This window comes from Macaca nemestrina, chromosome X (genome assembly GCF_043159975.1).
Source record: "Macaca nemestrina isolate mMacNem1 chromosome X, mMacNem.hap1, whole genome shotgun sequence".
Lineage (NCBI taxonomy): Eukaryota > Metazoa > Chordata > Mammalia > Primates > Cercopithecidae > Macaca > Macaca nemestrina.
In genome coordinates this window covers 113,020,923-113,045,874 of record NC_092145.1, presented here as the reverse complement: position 1 = coordinate 113,045,874, position 24,952 = coordinate 113,020,923, and the positions used below count along the sequence as shown (strand labels likewise).

The window sequence follows — 24,952 nt, the reverse complement described above, 5'->3', positions numbered from 1 at the left end:
GAGAGCAAAGGGGGAAGTGCCACACACTAAACAACCAGATCTTGTGAGAACTCTCACTATCACAAGAAGAAGGGGGAGGCCGGGCGTGGTGGCTCACACCTGTAATCCCAGCACTTTGGGAAGCCAAGGTGGGTGAATCACCTGAAGTCAGGAATTCGAGACCAGCCTGGCCAACATGATGAAACCCTATCTCTACTAAAAATACAAAAAGTTAGCTGGGCATGGTGGCATGCGCCTGTAATCCCAGCTACTCAGGAGGCTGAGGCAGGAGAATCGCTTGAACCCCAGAGGTGGAGGCTGCAGTGAGCCAAGATGGCGCCGCTGCACTCCAGCCTCAGCAACAAGAGCAAAACTCTGTCTTTAAGAAAAAAAAAAAAAAAAAAAAAAAAAAAAAATGGCCGGGCGCGCTGGCTCACGCCTGTAATCCCAGCACTTTGAGAGGCGGAGACGGGCGAATCACGAGGTCAGGAGATCGAGACCATCCTGGCTAACACGGTGAAACCCTGTCTCTACTAAAAAAAAATACAAAAAACACAAAAAACTAGCCGGGCGCGGTGGTGGGCGCCTGTAGTCCCAGCTACTCGGGAGGCTGAGGCAGGAGAATGGCGTGACCCCGGGAGGCGGAGCTTGCAGTGAGCTGAGATCTGGCCACTGCACTCCAGCCTGGGCGACAGAGCGAGTCTCCGTCTCAAAAAAAAAAAAAAAAAAAAAAAAAAAGAACAAGAGGGAAATCTACCCCCATGTTCCAATCACTTTCCAGCAGGCCCCTCCTCCAACGCTGAAGATCGTAATTCAACATGAGATTTGGATGGAGTCACAGAGCCAAACCGCATCAGGAACACGTGCAGGTTTATTAGGCATTTGGTAAATTTTTGTCCAACCCTTTTAATTTTAGCCTTTTGCATGAATGTGTTTTAAGCATGTCTCTTGTATGCAGCATAGTGCTGGGCTTTGCTTTATGAGGCAATGTTAAACCCTTTTTATTTTATTTATTTATTTTTTGATTGTATATGTTTTTATTTTATTATTCACCTAAATATTGCTGACCCATCAACAGAATAGCCCAGCCAGACATATGTAATAGTAGTAATTAAATGCAGTTGTCTTTGATACTTTGCTGACTTTACATGGAAAACGTAGCTTTTACATATTTTTAGGTTTTTTTCATTTTTATTTTTCAGTTTCTTTTTTATTTCAGTAGGTTTTGGGGAATGGTTGGTGTTTGGTTACATGAATAAGTCCTATAGTGGTGATTTCTGAGATTTTGGTGCACCCATCACCCAAGCTGTATACCCAATGTGTAGTCTTTTGTCCCTCACCCCCCTCCCACCCTTTCTTCTCAGTCCCCAAAGTCCATTGTATCATTCTTATGCCTTTGTGTCCTCGTAGCTTAGCTTTAATATTTTATTAAAAATATTGGCCAGGCGCGGTGGCTCAAGCCTGTAATCCCAGCACTTTGGGAGGCCGAGACGGGCGGATCACGAGGTCAGGAGATCGAGACCATCCTGGCTAACACAATGAAACCCCGTCTCCACTAAAAATACAAAAAAATTAGCCGGGCGTGGTGGCGGCACCTGTAGTCCCAGCTACTCGGGAGGCTGAGGCAGGAGAATGGCGGGAACCCAGGAGGCGGAGCTTGCAGTGAGCCGAGATCGCGCCACTGCACTCCAGCCTGGGCGACAGAGCGAGACTCCGCCTCAAAAAAAAAAAAAAAAAAAAAATTATTATTATTATTTTAAATAAATAAAGATGGTGTCTTCCTATGTTGGCCAGGCTGGTCTTGAACTCCTGGCTTCAAGCAGTCCTACCGCCTCAGCCTCCCAAAGTGCTAGGATTATAGGTGTGAGCCACCACATTTGCCCCTCTTTTTCTTGTAATAAGTGAATTAAGCCCATTTGTATTTATTCACATTACTGTTAAGCTTGGTCTCAGTTCTCTCATTTTATTTTATGTTGTAATTACTGTGTGTATATATTACATTTACTGTATTTCTTTCTCACTCTCTCTCTCTTTTTTTTTTTTTTTTTTTTGAGACAGAGTCTCACTCTGTCACCCAGGCTGGAGTATAGTGGCACGATCTTGGCTCAATGCAACTTTGACCTCCCCAGTTGAAGCGATTCTCCTGCCTCAGCCTCCTGAGTAGCTGGGATTACAGGCACGCACCACTACACCTGGCTAAGTTTTAAAATTTTTAGTAGAGACAGGGTTTCGCCATGTTGGCTAGGCTGGTCTTGAACTCCTGACCTCAGGTGATATGCCTGCCTGGGCTCCCCAAAGTGCTGGGATTACAGGTGTGAGCCACTATGCCCAGCCGAAACATGATTGACTTCGATGAGTTGACTTTGTGTCCTGCAGTCTTGTTAAGAGCTTCTTTGTAGATTCCTTGGGATTTTCTACATAGACAATCATATTGTGTGAGAACAGAGACAGTTTTATTTATTCTTTCCAACCAGTTATATGCCTTTTATTTCCTTTTTCTTGCCTGATTTCACTAAAGTAGGACTTTGAGTAGGATTTTGATTTCAAATAGGATTTGTAAAAGTGGACGTCTCTCGCCTTTTTCCTGATCTTCTAGGGAAAGCATTCAGTCTTTTTCATTACGTATGATGTCAGCTGTAGGTTTTTGGTAGATGATCTTTAGCAGGTCAAAGAAGTTTCCTTCTATTCCTACTTTGATGAGAATTTTTGTCAGGAATCAATGTTGAATTTTGTCAAATGACTTTTCTGTATCAATTGATGATTGTGTGGTTTTTCTGTTTTAGTTTCTTAACATGGTGGATTATATTGATTGATTTAAAAATGTTCAGCCAACCTTGCATACTCTGGATAAACACCAACTGATCATGCTATGTGTTTACATATGTTGCTGGATTTGATTTGCTAATATTTGTTGAGGCTTTTAACTTCTATGTTTATAAGGGATATTGGACTGCAATTTTCTTTTCTTGTCATGTCTTTGTCTGATGTTGTAATCAGGATAATGATGGCCTCATAAAATGAGAAGTGTCCTTGTCTAGAAAATGGAAGAGGAAGGATTGTATAGAACTGATGTATTCCTTAAATATTTGGTAGAATTTACTAGTGAAACTATCAAGGCCTGGGAATTTCTTTTTTGGAAGGTTTTAAACCACAAATTCAGTTTCTTTAATTGATATTCCATTCAGTTGTCAGTTTCTCTTTGGGTAAGTTTTGGTGTTTTATATATTTCATGGAATTGGTCCATTTCATCGAAGTTGGTGAATTTATGTGAATAAAGATGTTCGTGGCATTCTCTTATTCTCATTTTAATGTCGTTGGGGGCATATAGTAATATATCTTCCATTTCTTTTCTTTCTTTCTCCTTTTTTTTTTTTTTTTTTTGAGATGGAACTTGGCTCACTGCAACCTCCACCTCCCGAGTTCAAGAAATTCTCCTGCCTCAGCCTCCTGAGTAGCTGGGATTACAGGCCTGCACCACCATACCTGGCTCATTTCTTACCTATCACTTTAAACTGGAAATGGCACTGTTACTTGAAACTGTCTCCCCTCCTACCTTCCAAGACCCCACACTTTCCTGGTTCTATTTCTACCATCTAATAATTGTATTAGTCTGTTCTTGCATTGCTATAAAGAAATACCTGAGACTGGGTAATTTATAAAGAAAAGAGATTTAATTGGCTCATGGTTCTGCAGGCTCTACAAAAAGCATAATGGCTTCTGGGGAGGCCTCAGGAAACTTCCAATCCATAGCAGAAGGCAAAGAGGAAGAAATAACTTTTTTTTTTTTTTTCTTTAAACGGAGTTTCACTCTTGTCACCCAGGCTAGAGTGCAAGGGCATGATCTCAGCTCATTGCAACCTCCGCCTCCTGGGTTCAAGTGATTCGCGATTCTCCTGTCTCAGCCTCCTGAGTAGCTGGGATTGCTGGGATTACAGGTGTGCACCACCACGCCCCGCTAATTTTTGTATTTATAGTAGAAATGGGGTTTCACCATGTTGGCCAGGCTGGTCTCAAACTCCTGACCTCAGGTGATCCACCCACCTCAGTCTTCCAAAGTGCTGGGATTATAGGCGTGAGCCACCATGCCCGGCAGCATATCTGTGTGTGTGTGTGTGTGTGTGTGTGTGTGTGTGTGTGTGTAAGATAGGATCTCGCTCTGTCACACAGGCTGGAGTGCAGTGGTGTCATCTTGGCTCACTGCAGCGTCGACCTCCTGGGCTCAAGTGATCCTCCTGCCTCAGTCCCCCAAGTAGCTGGGATTATAGGCATGCACCACAATGCCCAGCTAATTTTTGTTTGTTTGTAGAGACAGGATTTCGCCATGTTGCCCAGTCTGCTCAAATTCCTGGGCTCAAGCTATCCGCCTGCTTCAGCCTCCCAAAGTGCTGGGATTACAGGCATGAGCCACTGTGCCCAGACAGCAGGCACATCTTACATGGCCAGAGCGGGAGGAATTGGGGCACAGGTGCCACACACTTTTAAACAACCAGATCTCATGAGAACTCACTATGGCGATGACAGCACCAAGGGAGGATGGTGTTAAACCATGAGAAACTACCCCCATAATCCAATCCCCTCCCACCAGGCCCCACCTCCAACATTGGGGATTACAATTCAACATGAGATTTGGGTGAAGACGCAGATCCAAACCATATCAAGAATTTACTCTGCAACCTTCATAGCATATTGGTGCTCCCTCAAACTCTGTACTTGGTGCTTCTCTCAAACTGTGCTCTTTCTTAGCTATCCAATTTATTCTGGTGGTTTCAGCTGGTACTGAAATGATCTTACCCTCCCCAAACCTTGGCCTCTGCTAGCCTTCTCTCCTGAGCTCCAGCTGGACATCTCCGTCAGTATGTTCCATAAACACTCTAAAATCAATCTCAATTTTTCTTCCATCAACTCATTGTCTATCCTGTTTTGCTAATGTCTATATATGGCTCCAGCCTCATCCCAGCTGTTCATGCAGTTATCCTGGGAGCAATACTGTCTCCCTTTCTCCCACAGAACAGCACTTCTGTATTGTTTATAAGTATAAATACATTTTGTTTGTTTGTTTTGAGACAGGGTCTCTCTGTCACCCAGGCTGGAGTGCAGTGGCACAATCTCAGCTCACTGCAGCCTCTACCTCCTGAGTTCAAGTGATTCTCTTGCCTCAGGCTCCTGAGTAGCCGGGACTGCAGGCACCCTCCACCATGCCCAGCTAATTTTTATTTTTTATTTTTTATTTTTAGTAGACTTGGGGTTTCACCATGTTGGCCAAGCTAGTCTGAACTCCTAACCTCAAGTGATCTGCCTGCCTTGGCCTCCCAAAGTGCTATGATCACAGATGTGAGCCACCATGCCCAGCCAGCTTCTTCTTCTTCTTCTTCTTCTTTTTTTTTTTTTTTCAAGATGGAGTCTTGCTCTGTCACCCAAGCTGGAGTGCAGTGGTGTGATCTTGGCTCACTGCAACCTCCGCCTCCTGGGTTCAAGCGATTCTCCTGCCTCAGCCTCCTGAGTAACTGGGACTACAGATGTGCACCAGCAAGCCCAGCTAATTTTTGTATTTTTAGTAGAGATGGGGTTTCACCATGTTGGCCAGTCTGGTCTTGAACTTCTGACCTCAGGCGATCTGCCCAGCTTGGCCTCCCAAAGTGCTGGGATTACAGGCGTGAGCCACTGCGCCCAGACTGCTTCTTCATTTTTTAACCCAGCAACTTGCACATGTCCGGACACATAGTGTTTGTTTGTTTTTTTATTGGTTTTCCAGAAATATGCTTACTGAGGCACATAGTGTTAACTCAGGAGTGCAGTGGTCTTTTCTTCATGCATTAATAAATTAACACAGTAACAGAGCTGTTCTGGGTACCCCCCACCCCAAAAGTATATCAAGCAAGACACGAAATCAGGTATCCAGTGTAGCTCCTTTTAGTCGACTTTCAACAGGGCTCCACTGAGAAGATTAGTTCCTGCACATCTTTTTCATGCATCCCATTCTGATCACTGGAGATTGTTATTACAGGGGTCCGTGTCATTCGAGGACGTGGCTGTGGATTTCACCCGACAGGAGTGGCACAGACTGGACCCTGCTCAGAGGACCATGCACAAGGATGTGATGCTGGAGACCTACAGCAACCTGGCATCTGTGGGTGAGGATGATTGTCCATGTAACTCCTAGGAGCATGTGTTTCCTTTCTTGGTTGCTGTAACATATGCAGCCTTGTGAGGGTTTAATGATATTGAGAGTCACAGATGAGTAGTCAGTTTAGGGCACCGGGAAAAATGTGTGTGTTCTTACTTCCCCAATGAAAGCTTTAAATGGGCCCCCTTCCTTGTGCAGCTCATGAAGATGCACCTTCCTCCTCCATCAGAGGCCCTAGAGCTCAGACAACTTGGCCCACGTCCTGTGCCATTTCCCATTAACAGGCCTCTGCGTGGCCAAACCAGAGATGATTTTCAAGTTGGAGCGAGGAGAAGAGCTGTGGATATTAGAGGAGGAATCCTCAGGCCATCGTTACTCAGGTAAGTGGGCAAGAACTGGACATATGGAAAATAGGGGAAATAAGAGCCCAGAAATTCAGGTCAAAGGGTGCAACACTTTCTAGGAATCTCTTTTTAGAGGTCCTAGCTCTTTGAAAATAAGGACGGAAGGTCTACATGCTTCAGATACCAAAGTCACACATCTTAATATCACACTCAAACTTCAGTGCTTTCTCCTGTTTTATCTTGATTTTTTTTTTTTTTTTTGATGGAGTCTCACTCTGTCACCCAGACTGGAGTGCAGTGGTGTGATCTCAGCTCACCACAACCTCCGCCTCCTGGGCTCAAGCAATTCTCCTGCCTCAGCCTCCTGAGCAGCTGGGATTACAGGTGCATGCCACCACGCCTGGCTAATTTTTGTACTTTTAGTAGAGATAGGGTTTCACCATGTTGGCCAGGTTGGTCACAAACTCCTGACCTCAAGTGATCCACCTGCCTTGGCCTCTCAAAGTGCTGGGATTATAGGCGTGAGCCACCGCACCTGGCCTTTATCTTGATTTTTAAGTTATTTACCACTGTTATTTATCTCTGCCTCATCTTAAGCATTTATTCTTTTATTTTTTTGAGACAGAGTATCCCTCTGTTGCCCAGGCTGGAGTGCAACGGTGCAATCATGGTTCAACCTCAACTTAACACCTCAACTGCCCCGTTTTAAGTGACCTTTCCAGGGCAGCCTCCCTAGTAGCTGGGACTACAGGTGCACACTACCATGCCTGGCTGATTTTTGTATTATTATTATTATTATTTTTGTTGAGACAGAATCTCACTATGTTGGCCAGGCTGGTCTTGAACTCCTGGGCTCAAGTGATCCACCTGCCATGGCCTCTGGAAGTGCTAGGGTCAGAGGTATGAGCCACCACACCTGGCAACATTTATTCTTCCTTCCCTCCATTGCCTTGGATGCTTTCTGTTATCAGGCATTCGTTCATATATTCATTTAGTCATCCATGAAACTTTAAATGAGTATCAGTTATATGCTGGGTATGTTCTAGGTGTGGGAAACTGGTAGTGAATAAAATAATATCTCTGTTCTCTTGGAGATTACAATATAGTAGGGGAAAGTGACCAGAAACAAATAAATACATCATATGTTTGATGTTGAAAAGAAAATCAGTGCAAGGTAAGAAGGATAGATATTGATATGTGCTTTTAGGAAATAGAGGGTTTTTTTTGTTTGTTTGTTTGTATTTTTCAGATGGAGTCTCACATCTGTCATCCAGGCTGGAGTGCAGTGGCACGATCTCGGCTCACTGTAACCTCCACCTCCTGGGTTCAAGTGATTCTCTTGCCTCAGCCTCCCAAGTAGCTGGGATTACAGGTGGGCACCATTATGGCCAGCTAATTTTTGTGTTTTTAGTAGAGATGGAGTTTTGCCATGTTGGGCAGGCTGATCTCAAACTCCTGACCTCAAGTGATCCGCCCACCTTGGCCTCCCAAAGTGCTGGGGTTACAGGCATGAGCCACTGTGCCCGGCTGGAATAGAGTTTTAAAGGTTGTGTTAAGGAGTTTAATTTTATACTGTGACAAGAGAAGCCAGTTTGGGATTTTACATAAATGAGTGACATGCTGTGATTTGTTTTTAAAGGATCTCTCTCACTGCTGTGTGGCAATGGTTCTGTTGGGGATAATGCCCTCAGACATGATAATGACTTTCTTCACCATCAGAAGATTCAAACATTGGATCAAAATGTTGAATATAATGGATGCGGGAAAGCCTTCCATGAGAAAACAGGCTTTGTTAGACGTAAAAGAACACCCACAGGAGATAAAAACTTTGAATGTCATGAATGTGGGAAAGCTTATTGCAGGAAATCAAACCTTGTTGAACATCTGAGAATACACACAGGAGAGAGACCCTATAAATGTGGTGAATGTGCAAAAACCTTCAGTGCAAGATCATACCTCATTGCTCATCAGAAAACTCACACAGGGGAGAGACCCTTTGAATGTAATGAATGTGGAAAATCTTTTGGCAGGAAGTCACAACTCATCCTACATACAAGAACACACACTGGAGAGAGACCCTATGAATGTACTGAATGTGGGAAAACCTTTTCTGAGAAGGCAACCCTCACAATTCATCAGCGAACTCACACAGGGGAGAAACCCTATGAATGTAGTGAATGTGGGAAAACATTTCGTGTAAAGATATCCCTTACCCAACACCACAGAACTCACACAGGGGAGAAACCTTATGAATGTGGGGAGTGTGGGAAAAACTTCCGTGCAAAGAAATCCCTAAATCAGCATCAAAGAATTCACACAGGTGAGAAACCCTATGAGTGTGGTGAATGTGGGAAATTCTTCCGAATGAAGATGACTCTCAATAATCATCAGAGAACTCACACAGGTGAAAAGCCCTATCAGTGTAATGAATGTGGGAAATCTTTCAGGGTGCACTCATCTCTTGGGATCCATCAGAGAATTCACACAGGAGAGAAACCTTATGAATGTAACGAGTGTGGTAATGCTTTCTATGTGAAAGCACGCCTAATTGAACATCAGAGGATGCATTCAGGAGAGAAACCCTATGAATGTAGTGAATGTGGGAAAATCTTCAGTATGAAGAAATCCCTCTGTCAACACCGGAGAACTCACACAGGAGAGAAACCTTATGAATGTAGTGAATGTGGAAATGCCTTCTATGTGAAAGTACGCCTCATTGAGCATCAGCGAATTCACACAGGAGAGAGACCCTTTGAGTGTCAAGAATGTGGGAAAGCTTTCTGCCGGAAAGCACATCTCACAGAACATCAGAGAACTCACATAGGCCGGTCCTGGCGTTATACAATGAAGAAAGCCTCTGTCTGAAGACTTCCCTCACCATTGGATCAAGCTCCTTGGGGCATATGATCACCAGAGCACACAGTGAGCCTGTGAAAATTTGGCACCTACATTTGTATCAAAATATGTCCTGATCCCCTTAGGGGATAGCTCATTGCTTTTATTCAGATTTCCCTAATTAGTGGTGTGTGAACATCTTATCTGTTGATTGGCTATTTGGGTTTTTTTTTCTGTGCATTGACTGTTCATGTCCTCTGCTCATTGTTTTCGAATGGGCTGTTCATCTCTTGCTTTTTGGTTTAAATGTTGTTGTTTTTTAACATATGAGAATATAAAAATCCTTTTTTTTTTCCAGTCATGTGTGTTGCAAATATCTTCTCCCAGACTGTCATTGGTTTTTAAAATTTTGTCATCTGTTTTCTTCTGCTGAAGTTTTGTTTTATTTATTTATTTATTTATTTATTATTTTTTTTGAGATGGACTCTCACTCTGTGGCCCAGGCTGGAGTGCAATGGCATGACCTCAGCTCATTTCAACCTTTGCCTCCCGGGTTCAAGCATTTCTCCTGCCTCAGTCTCTTGAGTAGCTGGGATTACAGGTGTGCACCACCATGCCTGGCTGATTTTTGTATTTTTGGTAGAGATGGGGTTTCACCATGTTGGTCAGACTGGCCTCTAACTCCTGACCTCAGGTGATCCACTCACCTTGGCCTCTGAAAGTGTTGGGATTACAGGTGTGAGCCACCGTGCCCGGCTAAAGTTTTATGTTTTAATATTATCAGTTTCAAGATGATAATATTCTCCTATACTTTCCTCTAAAGGTTTTCCTTTCAACATTTAGAATTTCAATCTCCTGTGAGTTTTTTGGTATAGCATGAAGTGTGCAATACATACTACTATATTGTCTTTATATAATTTTACATAAATGGGATCACACTGTATTTAAAGTTCTACAGCTTGCTTTTTTCATGTAATGTTACCTTTCCAAGATCTGTCCTTGTTGATAAGTATAGGTCTGACTAGTCATTTATCTCTCCATTCCCGTAGTAAAAGACATTTGTATCTTTTTCAAGTTTAGTGTCTAAATCTAGAAGTGGAACTGATGGGTCATAGGATTTAGGCAATGTGCTGGTTATTAAGCTATTGTGTCCCAGCTCCAAACCCACCCTTCTTGACTGTGCTTTGTGACTCTACAAACTACATTTTGGCTTTGCCAACTGCTCCCTGTTGGGCCTTGCCAATAAGAGATACTAGATATACACTTTGGGGCTGGAGAGGGAAGAAGGGACTTGATCCTTTTTTTCTATTCCTATTAGCTCTTGGTCATTGGAGTGTCTGCTCAGCATTGCTTCTTCACTCAGACACCAGCAGTTCCTTGTCATAGCAGCGGTTTAATCTAGTTTGCAGCTTTCCAGCACTCACAGATGGTAGCCCATCCCCTCTGAGACACAAGTATCAGCTGGCTGGTGTCACCTCCTTAGAGATGTGAATTCTAGCCACGTGGGACCCCTCCTCCATCTTTCTAAGTTTTAGTAATTTCAACTTATGGTTGGGTGTAGTGGATCGCGCCTGTAATCCCAGCACTTTGGGAGGCCAAGGTGGGTGGATTGCTTGAGCCCAGGAGTCAAGACCAGCCTGGGAAATATGGTGAAACCCTATCTCTACAAAAAAATTCAAAAATCAGCTAGGCATGGGACCACACCTGTGGTCCCAGGTACTTGGGAGTCTGAGACTGGAGGTTGAAGCTGCAGTAAGCCATGATTGCACCACTGCACTCCAGCTTGGGCAACAGAACAAGACCCTGTCTCCAAAAAAATTGTCAACTTCTTCCCTTTGTTATGCCAGCCCAGCTGTTTTCTGCAGTTGCTACCTCCCTGATAACTTTAATGTTCTCTTTTTGTCTCTTCACTTACTTGGTTTACAACCTCATAACTAGTTAAAGTTATTTATAAGTTCTCTCTGTTAAAATAACTAGTGTGGTTTTTGTCTCTTTGTTGGCTCTGATTGATACAGAAGGTTTTTTTTTTTAAACTTTATTAAGTATTGACATTTCCCTTCCAAACTGTATTAATTTATACTCCCATGAGCAGTTTGAGAAAGTTTTCATTTTGCCATTCAGCAGCACTTATTATCAGTCCTTTAAATTATTGCCAATCTGAAAGGTATGAAATGGCTTTGAGCCTTGGCTCCCATGAATGTGGTTTGTCTTTCTTTCTTTTGTTCTTTCCTTCTCTTCTCTTCTCTTCTCTTCTCTTCTCTTCTCTTCTCTTCTCTTCTCTTCTCCTCTTCTCTCTCTCTCTCTCTCTCTCTCTCTCTTCTTTTCTTTTCTCTTTTTACTTTTTGAGACTGAGTTTCACTCTTGTTGGCCAGGCTGGAGTGCAATGGCGTGATCTTGGCTCACTGCAACCTCTGCGTCCCGGGATGGAACAATTCTCATGCCTCAGCCTCCCGAGTAGCTGGGATTACAGGCGCACATGACCACACCTAGCTAATTTTTGTACTTTTAGTAGAGACGGGGTTTCACCATGTTGGCCGGGCTGGTCTCAAACTCCTCACCTCAGGTGATCTGCCCGCCTCAGCCTCCCAAAGTGCTGGGATTACAGGTGTGAGCTACTGCACCTTGCCTATTTATTTATTTATTTGAGACAGAATCTCGCTCTATCACCCATGCTGGAACACAGTTGTGCAATCTTGGCTCACTGCAACCTCTGCCTCCTGGTTCAAGTGATTCTCATACCTCAGCCTTCCGAGTAGCTGGGACTATAGGTGCACACAACCACGCCCACCTGATTTTTGTATTTTTAATAGAGATAGGGTTTTGCTGTGTTGGCCAGGCTGGTCTTGAACTCCTGACCTCAAGTGATCCGCCTGCCTCAGCTTCCCAAAGTGCTGGGATTGCAGGAGTGAGCCACTGCACCTGGCCTGTCTTTATTTATTTTTTAACTCATCTTTCCTACCCTTCAGTAGTATTTTATGGTTTTCTCCAAGAAATTGTCTATGAAAGTTAACTTTTTAATAGCAGCTTTGCATTTATACAGGTATACACACATATATTTCTAAATATAATGATGTGGGGTTTATATATATATACTTATATATAATATTTGTGTCTCTCTCACACACACACACATCTCCCTGCACAACATTTTTGTTTGATGTGGGCAGTTTTCATTTCATTTTACCCAAATATTTACCACCTTGATTGCACTTCATTACTTTCTGTGTTTCATCCAGGATCATTTTCTTCTGTGCCTGAAAAATACTCCAAAGAGTTTCCTTTAGTAAGAGTCTGTTAGTGGTGAGCCTCTCAGTTTTGTCTTAAAATGTTTTTCATTGTACCTTTTGTTGGTGGCTGGGGCCGGCATCGCGGGTGGTAAAAGATTTACCAAGACAGTCATGAATTAAAGAAACCAAGTCTATTAGAGGGAAAGTAGGTTGCAAGGAGGCAATGGGCAGCACAGCAGAGAAAGGGGCTGTCTGCAAAGAGGCAAGAGCTGGAGGGAAGTTGTATAGGGTTGTGCTGGAGGGGCTATGTGAAGAATGAGTTTGTGCTGCTGGGGTTTTGCACAGAACAAGGTATTTGGGAACAGGTTGTTGTGCCAGCAGGTTGTTTGCAATTAGATTAGTCATCTCTCAAAACAACGGTTCTTCCCCACCTTCTTGCTTATTTATCTTATTGGGACTCTATACCTTTTTGATAAGTAAAAGTGAATCCTTTACCTTAAATATTTGGTAGCACTGCACTATGTCACAGTAAGTTGATAAAAAATTAAGTACTTGACTGGGTACAGTGGCTCACACCTGTAATCCCAGCACTTTGGGAGGCCGAGGCGGGTGGATCACTTGTGGTCAGGAGTTCGAGACCAGCCTGGCCAACATGGCAAAACCCCGTCTCTAGTAAAAATTAGCTGGGTTTGGTGGTGCATGCCTGTAATCCCAGCTACTCGGGAGGCTGAGGCAGGAGAATCACTTGAACCCAGGAGGCAGAGGTTGCAGTGAGCTGGGATGGTTCCACTGCACTCCAACCTGGGCGACAGAGCAAGACTCCATCTCAAAAAAAAAAAAAAAATTTTAAATTAAGTACTTTTTTGCTTTTTTCCTGAGTATCCTTTAATGATTATCGTGACCCAAGGTATTTGAATTACTCATCAGCTACCCCACAATACAGCATATATTTGAATATATATAAAATATATTTTTTGTGTTTTCTGTGCAGTATGCCCTCACTCTATTAAGTATTAATTAACTATATCAAGATGCCATTTCATCAATACTTCCGATCTTTAGCTCACTGCTTCTCCCCCCCTTTTTTTTCTCTTTGAGATGGAGTTTTGCTCTTGTTGCCCGGGTTGGAGGTGCAATGGCATCATCTCTGCTCACTGCAACCTCTGCCTCCCGGGTTCAAGTGATTTTCCTGTCTCAGCCTCCTGAGTAGCTGGGATTACAGGCATGCACCACCACACCCAACTAATTTTTTGTCTTTTAAGTAGAGACAGAGTTTCACCATGTTGGTCAGGCTGATCTTGAACTCCTGACCTCAGATGATCTGCCCACATCGGCCTCCCAAAGTGCTGGGATTATAGGTGTGAGCCACTGCGCCTGGTTGATGTTTTTAAATTTTTATTATGGAATATGCCAAACATAAATAAAGATAATTTATAGTGACACAAAACAGAACAGTTGTTGCCTCTGGAGTGAAAATTGACTTGTTAGGGATAGGAGGGAACTTACTGGGGCGATGGAGATACTCCATATCTTCATTGGAGTGTGAATACAATAGTCATCAAGTGGGTAAACTTAAGGTTTATTTATTTTATTGTATATAAATTATATCTCAATTGAAATGTGAAAACAAAGCAATAAAACATCCCCTGTTCCCATTTCAGGAGTCATGTCTGGGCTGCCTGGGAGGAAAACAGAAATACTGATTGCTAGAGCAAATAAAAGACTCCTGGCAGTGGGCGACTTGGTCCTCCTAAGGCTTTAGAAATTGTTTTGCCCCATGAAAATGACATGTTCTGAGGCCCCAGTCTGGGGTATACTGACTTTCATCAGCTACTGTCGCCATCTGTGGTGCTCCCTCACTTGCCAACACTGCACTGTAGATTTGACTCCCAAGAGCCTAAGGATAGTCTCTGCCAATCCTCCAGTAGCCACCATCATAGTAGTTTTTACCCCCATGAGTCAGCAGTCCAGTGTCTACTAACCCCTCCATTAATTCAGAGCAGTTCTTACCACCCCTTTAAGCCAGAGCACGATGTCTGATCACCCACCATTAGCTCACATCATGTCTTATCACCAACCTTCACCCTCAGCTTAGTGTCTGATGATCTTCCATTAAGTCAGTATCATGTCTTACTTCCCTCCTTTAGACTTAGCATGATGACAGCTGACTCCCATTAGCTCACAGCCCTGTGTTTTGTCTTCCTGTTGACCTAATGTAGTGTCTGTTGACTCCATGTTAGCTTCACCATTTTGTTTGCTAATTCCCCATTGGCTACAGCCTCCCAAGTTGCTGGGACTACAGGCATGCGCCACCATGCCTGGCTAATTTTTAAATTTCTTTGTGGAGACAGGATCTTGCTATGTTGCCCAGGCTGGTCTCAAACTCCTAGACTCAAGAGATCCTCCTGCCTCAGCCACCCAAAGTGTTGGGATTGCAAGTGTGAACCACCGTGCTGGGCCTCTCTGCTGATTTTTTATTAGCTGTGGGTGCCGTGTCTTTGCCACATGAGCCCACAGCACAGTGGGCTCAGCACAGCACAATGGCACCCAATGGCTGTTCCCCAATTAGCTACCAATATGATGACTTTGGTCCTCTTGGGCCTCAGCACAATGTCTCCAGAACTCACATGACCATGTCACTGTCTTTTGATCTCCCCTTATCGGGTTGCAAGAATTTTAAGCTTGAGGACCCAGTGGTGTCTGCTTTCCCTAAAATAGCCCCTAATGGTGTGTCAACTGCCCATATATTACAGCCCATGAGTATATCTGCTAACCATACGTGAATGTCTTCTGGTTTACTTGCCACCAGCACAGATGCCCTGCTTTTGGGCCCATCACCATATTTTTGTCCTTACCATAGTCCCATCATTTTGTCTGCTGAATCCCCCCATTAGCCACTAGTATTGTATCATTGGCCCACTGAGGCCTCAGTGGAGTCTGCTGACCCCAGATTAGCTCTTATCACTGTTCGTTGCTCCCCCATTAACCAACAGTACAGTTTCCTCAGCACCCATGAGGCCCCAGCAATGTCTTTGCTGACCCAACTTTAGCAACTATTACTCTGCTGATCCCCACTTAGTCACAAGAACAGAGACTTTAACCTCCATGAACTCCCAGTACAGTATCTGCCGATTCCACATTAGCTTTGGCTTTCTGGTCACCCATTGGCCATGAATACAGTGGCTTTGGCTCTCATAAGACCCAATCACAGTGTTTGCTGACCCTGTATTGACTGCCATCACTGCCTGGTGATCCTCCATCAACCATGCATAGAATGTCTTTGAATGCAATGGTGCCCCATCACAGCACATGCTGCCCTGCATTGGAGCCCATCACTATGTCTGGTAATCTGATTATATGAGCCTCAGCACTGTGTCTGCCATCTACTAGACACCACTATGGAGTCTGCCTCATGTTTCTCAATCACAGTATCTGTCAATCCTATCTTAGTGTCATCACTGTATCTGCTAATCTTTTTTTTTTTTTTTTTTTTTTTTTTGAGACAGTTTCACTCTTGTTGCCCAGGCTAGAGTGCAATGGCACAATCTCGGCTCACTCCAACCTCCACCTCCCAGATTCAAGCAATTTTCCTGCCTCAGCCTCCCCAGTAGCTGGGATTACAGGCACCCGCCACCACGCCCGGCTATGTGTCTGCTAATCTTGGTCACAAGTACAGCGTCTTCAATCTTCATAAAAAATCAGCCTATTGTCTGCTCTCCCCACATTAGCCCTTAGTCACTCTTTGCTGATTAGCCACCACTAAAGTGGTTTTGTCTCCATCACAGTATCAGCCCCATCCCTGCCACACTGATGCGCCATTGTCCCTTAGTACAGTGTGCTGACCTCATGAGCCCCGGCATAATGCCTGGGGTTCATTAGAGCCTACCCGTCATGAAAGCACGTCATGGTTTCAGATGATCCTGTATTAGCTACCTGTACAGTGTCTTTGACCGTCATGTGTTCCCACAGCCATGTCTGCTGATGCTACAGTAGCTCCCAACACTGTGTCTGTTGATTCCCCATTGGTCATCAGTATAGTGGCTTTGATCTCTGTGATGACACTACAGTTTCTGATGACCCTCTATGAGGTGCAGTTATTGTTCCCTGATCTCTTTACACTGGTTTGTTGACTGTTCTTTCAATCTCAGCAATGCTTCCTTCAACTCTGGCAGTTCCCCAGGCCTTCAGGCTATTTTCTTATTTTTCTGACTGTTTATTGAGCGTCAGGGATTGTCCCTTGGTCTTTTTTGGCTGTGGAGTCTTATCCCCTTTTCCTCTGTCTTCCAAATGCAAGGACTGTTTGTGGTCTCCAGATGTTCAACAATCCTGCTGTTCTTCAAGGCCAGACACTTTTGCTTTAAGCCTCCGGCTGTTTGTTTGTTTCTTTGGCTGTTTCCAAGGTAGTTCTCACTGTTGCATGACATGTGGTGACAATTGCCTCTTCTGTTTGACTATTGTAGAGTCTTTGCCTGTCCCAACTACAAGGACTGTACTCTGGCTGTTCATGTCACTGCAAGACTCTTTCTCAGTCCCTGTGGCTGTTTTCTAGTGTCCTGGCATGTTTGCTCAGCCCTGAGCTATTTTCTGGAACCAGACTGTTCAAGCTGCTTCTAGTGACTCCCCAAAGCCTGGAATAGGCTACCTTACCCTCCCTCTTGCTACCTCAATCCTGGGTGTGTTCAGGCTTCCTCTTGCCTCTTTTCTGGTCTCCTACTGTTTCTCCATCCCAAGGACTGTTGCACACCCTGGATGCAGCTGGGTGGCATTAAACAGCAAGTGGGAATGGCAGGCTGCAGGGGAGCACCTTCCTTCCAGGTAGACCTCTTTAGCTGTGGCTGCCCTGGGGAAACAGTCCCTGCAGAGAGGCTGCCTGCTCCAGAGCCCTGGTGTGGCCTCCTGGCAGGATATCTATAGCCCTAGAGTCACTAGATTTGCTTCCATCACCCTGCTAGAAAATTCGTTAAAGTGAACACCTCCCAGCATTAGGGGTGTCTGTGTGTGAATCTCTGTTTGGGAGAAACTGTGATGGCCGAGAGGAAGCACATGGAGGTCACAGTGGTGTGCGGCGTGCAGCATGGGGACCAGTCCTGCTCTCACCTGAGACTCATTCCTTCTCCCTAATACATGGCATCACAGTTCTAGCCCAGAATCCTTCAGAAGTCCGTGCTGATGTTGGAGGATGAATATAGGGTGTCTGCCCCATGGGTGTTTTTTAGCTCAAAACATGAAACCCTTGTAATAACTTAATGTGCAATGTTACTAACAGCCATTTAGTTTCTAGACAGGCAGTGTAGTGTAATGGTTAAGAATATGAATGCTGGAGCCAGATATGCATTCAAATCCTGTGCCTTAATGGTTTCTTAGATATGGGACAAAAAGCACACGCAAAGAACACTTAAACTTTGCTAAAAAAACAAAAACAAAAACAAAACCATAAATAACCCAACTAAAAAATGGGCAAAGGCTGGGCGGAGTGGCTCATGCCTGTAATCCCAGCACTTTGGGAGACCAAGGTGGGTGGATCGCTTGAGGTCAGGAATTCGAGACCAGACTGGCCAACATGGTGAAACCCCATCTCTACTAAAAATACAAAAATTAGACAGATGTGGTGGCATGGACCTGTAATCCCAGCTACTCGGGAGGCTGAGGCAGGAGAATCGATTGAACCCAGGAGACAGAGGCTGCAGTGAGCTGAGATCGTGCCACTGCACTCCAGTCTGGCTGACAGAGCGAGACTCCATCTCAAATAAATAAATAACTGTAAACAAAAATGGACAAAGGACTCAAATAGACATTTCTCTATGGATGATATACAAATGCCCAGTAAGCACATGAAAAACTGCTCGACATAACTAGCCATCAGGGAAATGGAAATTGAAACCACAATAACACTACACACCCACAGGATGGCTAGAATCCAAAAGACAGATAACAACAAGTGTTGGAGAAGATGTGGACAAATTGGAACCTTCTACATTGCTGGTAGGATGTAAAATAGTGCAGCTGTTTTGTAAAACAGCTTGACAATTTCTGAAAATGTTAAAAATAAATGTATCATGTGATCCAGCAATTGCATTCTTGGGTATCTACCTGGGAGAAATGACAACATATGTCCACACAAAAACCTGAACACAGATGTTCACAGCAGTGCTATTCCTGCTTGCCAAAAAGTGGAAACAACCCAAATGTCCATCAAATGATACACAAAATGTGGTATGTTCATAAAATGAAATATTAATCAGTAATAAAAAGAAATGAGGTGCTGATACATTCTGCCAATGTGGATGAATTTTGAAAACATGTTAAATGAAAGAAGCCAGTCGGGAAAGACCACATATTGTATAATTCCATTTATATGAAATGTCCAGAATAGGCAAAACTGGGGAAACAAAAAGTAGATTAGTGGTTGTCTAGGACTGGGGTGGGGGTAGGTGGTAGAAATGGAGTGACTGCTCACAGGTGCTGGTTTTCTCTTGGGGGTGATGAAAATATTCTAAAATTCTATTGTGATGGTTGCACAACTCTGAATGTACTAAAGCTAATTTAATTGTCATGTTAAGTGGATGAATTGTATTGTGCGTATGTGAATTACATCTCAATAAAGTTTTAAAAATAGGAAATTATAAAAATAAAGATTTGAACTAGATCAGTATTTTTAAAAGTTGAGTCTTTGTAATATTATTTTTAAGAAAAAATTATTTATGTATTTATTTACTTTTATTTTTAATTTTTGAGATGAAGTCTTGCTCTCTCGCCCAGGCTGGAGTGCAGTGGCGTGATCTCGGCTCACTGCAACCTCCGCCTCCTGGGTTCAAGTGATTCTGTCTCAGCCTCCCTAGTAGCTGGGATTACAGGAGCGTGCCACCGCTCCTGGCTAATTTTTGTATTTTTTTAGTAGAGATGGAGTTTCACCATGTTGGCTAGGCTGGTCTCCAACTCCTGACCTCAGATGATCCATCTGCCTTGGCCTCCCAAAGTGCTGGGATTACTGGTGTGAGCCACCACACCCCACCTCATTAAGAAAAAAATTTAGGCTGGGTGCGGTGGCTCACGCCTGTAATCCCAGCACTTTGGGAGGCCAAGGTGGGCAGATCACGAGGTCAAGAGCTCAAGACCATCCTGGCTAACATGGTGCAACCCTGTCTTTACTAAAAATACATAATTAGCCGGGCAAAACTCCATCTCAAAAAAATTAAAAAATATACAATAATTAGCCAGGCATGATGGCATACTCCTGTAATCCCAGCTACTCGGGAGGCTGAGATAGGAGAATCGCTTGAACCTGGGAGGTGGAGGTTGCAGTGAGCCGAGATCACGCCACTGCACTCCAGCCTGGGCGACAGCGGGACTCTGTCTTAAAAAAAAAAAAAAGGAAAAAAGAAAAAATTTAATTAGTGCCTACATTAAATTTTAGGAAAAACATTTCTGTTTCTGCCTTGACTTAGCTATGTGTCCCTGGGGAAATAATATTTACCTCTCTATGCCTCAGTTGCTGCATCTGTAAAATGGGGACAAAAATGATGCCTAAATCTGAGGGACAGTGAAGTCATATATGTACAGTACTTAGAATAGTGCTAGGCACATATCCAGCTCTCTGTATTGGTTATTCTTATTACTAGTAGTGGCAAATATACTTTAATTTATAACTTAGTAGTGATACATTTTAGTAATGGCAACTTACGATAATAACAATAATTTTATTCACACTGACAACTTTAACTCAATGATTTTGACAATCTCTCCCAAAGATGTCACAAATATAATATGTTCATTTGTAATGTTTTCTTTTTTTTGAGACAGAGTCTCACTCTGTCGTCCAGGCTGGAGTGCAGTGGCGTGATCTTGGCTCACTGCAACCTTCACCTCCTGAGTAGCTGGGATTACAGGCATACACCATACGCCACCATGCCCAGCTAATTATTGTTTTGTTTTGTTTTTTTTTGAGACGGAGTTTCACTCTTGTTGCCTAGGCTGGAGTGCAATGGCACAATCTTGGCTCACTGCAACCTCCACCTCCTGGGTTCAAGTGATTCTCCTGCCTCAGCCTCCTGAATAGCTGGGATTACAGGCATGCACCATCACGCCTGGCTAATTTTGTATTTTTAGCAGAGATGGGGTTTCTCCATGTTGGTCAGGCTAGTCTCGAACTCCTGACCTCAGGTGATCTGCCCACCTCAGCCTCCCAAAGTGTTGTGGATACAGGCGTGAGCCACCTCGCCTGACCTAATTTTTGTATTTTTAGTAGAGATGGGGTTTCACCATGTCATTCAGGTTGGTGTCGGACTCCTGGCCCCAAGTGATCTGCCCACCTTGGCCTCCCAAAGTTCTGGGATTACAGGCGTGAGCCACTGGGCCCAGCCTGTAATGTTTTCATTCTTATTATGATGCTTGTACACTAATTTTTAGTGTGAACATCTCCCCACTGACAAGTAGCAACATTTCAAAGACTTCTGAGGACAGTTATTCTCCCGGTGATAATGTGCCTGTTTTCACATTCTAAAGTATTGGGGGTTAGGACTTCAATGCATCTTTTGGGGAGACACAGTTGAACCCATAACAGTTCCTCAGTATGCAGTCCTCACATGATAAGTCTCCAGGTTTAAAAATCTCTACTGGGCTCGGCACAGTCTAATCCCACCACTTTGGGAGGCCAAGGTGGGAGGATTGCTTGAGACAAGGAGTTGGAAACCAGCCTGGGCAATAGGGAGATCCCCATCTCTTCAAAAAGTAAATAAATGAAGATCTGTACTATTGCCAACTATTGCCAAGACTATAACTTGCAAATCCCTAAGCCCTTGGTAAACAATTATCTTAAAGAGCCCCCTCTCCTCAGTGTGACATATGTCCTCTTTTACAAATACCCAACTGGCAAATACTAACTGTATTAGTTTTCTTTTTTCTTTCTTTCTTCCCTTTTTCTTTTCTTTTTTTTTTTTTGAGACAGAGTCTCATTCTGTCACCCAGGCTGCAGTGTAGTGGTACAATCTCAGCTCACTGCCACCTCCGCCTCCCAGATTCAAGCAATTCTCATGTCTCAACCTCCCAAGTAGCTGGGATTACAGGCACGCACCACCACACCTGGCTAATTTTTGTATTTTTAGAGATACGGGGTTTTGCCATGTTGGCCAGGCAAGTCTCAAACTCCTGGCCTCAAGTGATCCGCCCTCCCAAAGTGCTAGGATTACAGGCATAAGCCACCTCGCCTGACCAACTGTATTAGTTTTCTATTGATGTATAACAAATTACCACAAACTTAGCAGCTTAAAACAATACCCATTTATTATCTCACAATTCTGTAGGTCAGAAGTCCAGGCAGGTTGTATTGGGTTCTCTCCTTAATGGTCTCACAAGGCCAAGGTCAAAGTATTTGTTACCCTGGACTCTTATCTGGAGGTTCTCAGAAAGGACCCACTTTTAACCTTGTTCAGGTTATTGGCAGACTTCAGCTCCTTGCAGTAAGTAGGACTGATATCCCCATTTCCTTGCTGGCTGTCAGCCAGTGGCTGTTTTCTGCTCCTAGAGGCTGACTGAGTTCCTCACCGTGTGGGCCTCTTCATCTTCGAAGCCAGCTAGGACGTGTCAAATGCTTCTCATGCTTCCAATCTCTCTGACTTCCTCTTCTGCCGCCAGCAGGAGAAAATTCTGCTTTTGTGATGGACTCATGTGCTTATATTAGGCTCACCTGAATAATCTCCCTATTTTAAGGTCAACTGATGAGCAACCTTAGTTATATCTGCAAGATCCCTTTTTTATATAATGTAATATAACCACAAGTGAGATCTCATCATATTCACAGATTCTACCTGCAATCAAGGAGTTTATATAGGGGTGAGGGATATGGGGGCACATTTCTAGAATTCTGCCTACTGTGGCCACTTCTGAGCCTTTCCTTTTCATGAATATCCCACCGACATATCCCCACTGATGACCCCCTGACTGGCAAATATCCCCTTTCAGAGATATCTACCCATTGGCAAATCTTTCATTCACGAACCTGTTGCGGAAAAAAAATCACCCCATTCAAAAACATCTATCAAAATATCCCATTCATGACGCCTCTTAACAAATCTCCCCATTTAGAAATAAGCACATTGACATATCGCCTATAGATGACTTCCACTGAAAACTCTTGTTAATAAACGCCATTTGGCATATTTCTTATTTGTAATTTCTTTCTTTCTTTCTTTCTTTCTTTCTTTCTTTCTTTCTTTCTTTCTTTCTTTCTTTCTTTCTTTCTTTCTTTCTTTCTTTCTTTTCCCTCCCTCCCTCCCTCCCTCCCCCCCTCCCTCCCCCCCTCCCTCCCTCCCTCCCTTCCTTCCTTCCTTCCTTCCTTCCTTCCTTCCTTCCTTCCTTCCTTCCTTCCTTCCTTCCTTCCTTCCTTCCTTCCTTCCTTCCTTCCTTTTGAGATGCAGTCTCAGTCTGTCACCCAGCCTGGAGTGCAGTGGCATAATCACAGCTCACTGCAGTCTTCACCTCCCGAACTCAAGTGATCCTCCCGCCTCAGCCTCCCAAGTAGAAAACAGGACACAATTGAGAATAGTCTATCAATCAATAAACTGACCCAGAGCTGACACAAATGTTAAAATTAGTAGACAAGGATATTAAAAGTTATTGTAACTTTTGCATGTGCTCACAAAGTTAGTAGAGACATGGGAAATGTTTGTAAAAGACCCAAATCAACTTTATAAGACTTCTACTCCTGGGAAAATGAGGTAGATGCATTTTTTTCTGTTCCTCCCACTAAGTACAACTAAAAATCCTAGATTGATGTTTCTAAAACAAACATAAGAAGATTCTGGGCTGAGCGCAGTGGCTCACACCTGTAATCCTTGCACTTTGGGAAGCTGAGGCAGGTGGATCACCTGGGGTCAGGAGTTCAAGACCAGCCTGGCCAACATGACGAAATCCCGTCTCTACTAAATATACAAAAAGTAGCCGGGCGTGGTGGCAGGTGCCTGTAATCCCAGGTACTTAGGAGGCTGAGGCAGGGAGAATCGCTTGAACCCGGGAGGTGGAGGTTGCAGTGAGCCAAGATCACACCACTGCACTCCAGCCTGGGCAATGGAGTGAGACTCCATCTCAAAAAGAATAAAGTAAAATAAAAATAAAAGTGTGGCACTTCCCCCTGCTTGGCTCCTGCTCTGGCTATGTGTTGCACCTGCTCCCCCTTCGCCTTCTGGCATGATTGTAAGTTTCCTGAGGCCTCCCCAGACGCTGAGCAGATACCAGCACTATGCTTCCTGTACAGCCTGCAGAACTGTGAACCAATCAAACTTCTTTTCTTTTTTTTTGTTTTTTAGACAGGGTGTTGCTCTGTCACCCAGGCTGGAGTGCAGTGGCATGACCTCAGTTCGTTGCAATCTCTGCCTCCCGGGTTCAAGCAATTCTCTGTCTCAGCCTCCCAAGTAGCTGGGATTACAGGCACCTGCCACCATGCCCAGCTAATTTTTGTAGTTTTAGTACAGATGGGGTTTCACCATCTTGGCCAGGCTGGTCTTGAACTCCTGACCTTGTGATCCACCCCCTTGGCCTCTCAAAGTGCTGGGATTGCAGGCATGAGCCACTGCACCCTGTGCTAATTTTGTATTTTTAGTAGACATGGTTTCACCATGTTTGTCAGGCTGGTCTCAAACGCCTGACCTCAAGTGATCCACCCACCTTGGTCTCCCAAAGTGTTGGGATTATAGGTGTGAGCCACTGTGCCTGGCCTTCCTCTTCTTTTTATCTTTAAAAAAATATATATATATATAATTAATTAACTGAATGCTTGCCACAATCTTCCTCTTATAAGGACATCAGTCCTATTGGATTAGGGCTCCACCCTTTTAACCTAATTTAACCCAAATTATCTCCTTCAAGGCTCTATCTCTTTCAGTCACATTGAGGGTTAGGGCTTCAACATATGAATTTGAGAGGGCACAATTCAGTCTGTATCAACAACCCTCGGCTGGGTGTGTTGGCTCACGCCTTTAATCCCAGCACTTTGGGAGGCCAAGGCAGGTGGATTGCTTGAGGTCAGGAGTTCAAGACCAACCTGGCCAACAGGGTGAAACCCCGTCTCTACTAAAAATACAAAAATTAGCCGATCATGGTGGCACATGCCTGTATCCCCAGCTACTTGGGTGGCTGAGAAAGAAGAATCGCTTGAACCTGGGAGGCAGAGGTTGCAGTAAGCCAATATCATGCTGTTGCAGTCCAGCCTGGGCGACAGAGCCAAACTCCGTCTCAAAAACAACAACAACAACAAAAACAAAAACAAAAGAAAAACACAAACAAAAAGCTGGGGGCAATAAAGGCATGAAGGGCTAATGTACACGCCTTCACAATTGTGTGCTCACCATCAAAATGAGGAGGGCCAAGGGAGGGTCTCCACCAGATGGATTCATTCACTTTATAGAAGGATCTGGGGAAGAGGAAGTCAGAGGGGATGCTGGTACAATATA

General features: G+C 44.0%; 1 protein-coding gene across 3 annotated transcripts in view; it reads left to right on the top strand.

Annotated features, from left to right (window-relative positions):
• LOC105463890 (zinc finger protein 157) overlaps positions 1-19,145 on the top strand; it is a 58,266-nt gene extending 39,121 nt beyond the window's left edge. For 2 of the 3 annotated variants that reach the window (XM_071088255.1, XM_071088254.1), the window contains exons 3-6: positions 5,984-6,110; positions 6,388-6,483; positions 7,697-7,819; positions 8,087-19,145. In XM_071088255.1, coding sequence (XP_070944356.1) covers positions 5,984-6,110; positions 6,388-6,483; positions 7,697-7,819; positions 8,087-9,312 — 1,572 coding nt within the window. In that variant the 3' untranslated portion in view covers positions 9,313-19,145. Of the gene's footprint in view, positions 1-5,370; positions 6,111-6,301; positions 6,484-7,696; positions 7,820-8,086 lie in introns of those variants that run through there. The other variant, XM_071088256.1, reaches the window with a different exon arrangement.
• The last annotated feature ends 5,807 nt before the right edge of the window (positions 19,146-24,952 follow it).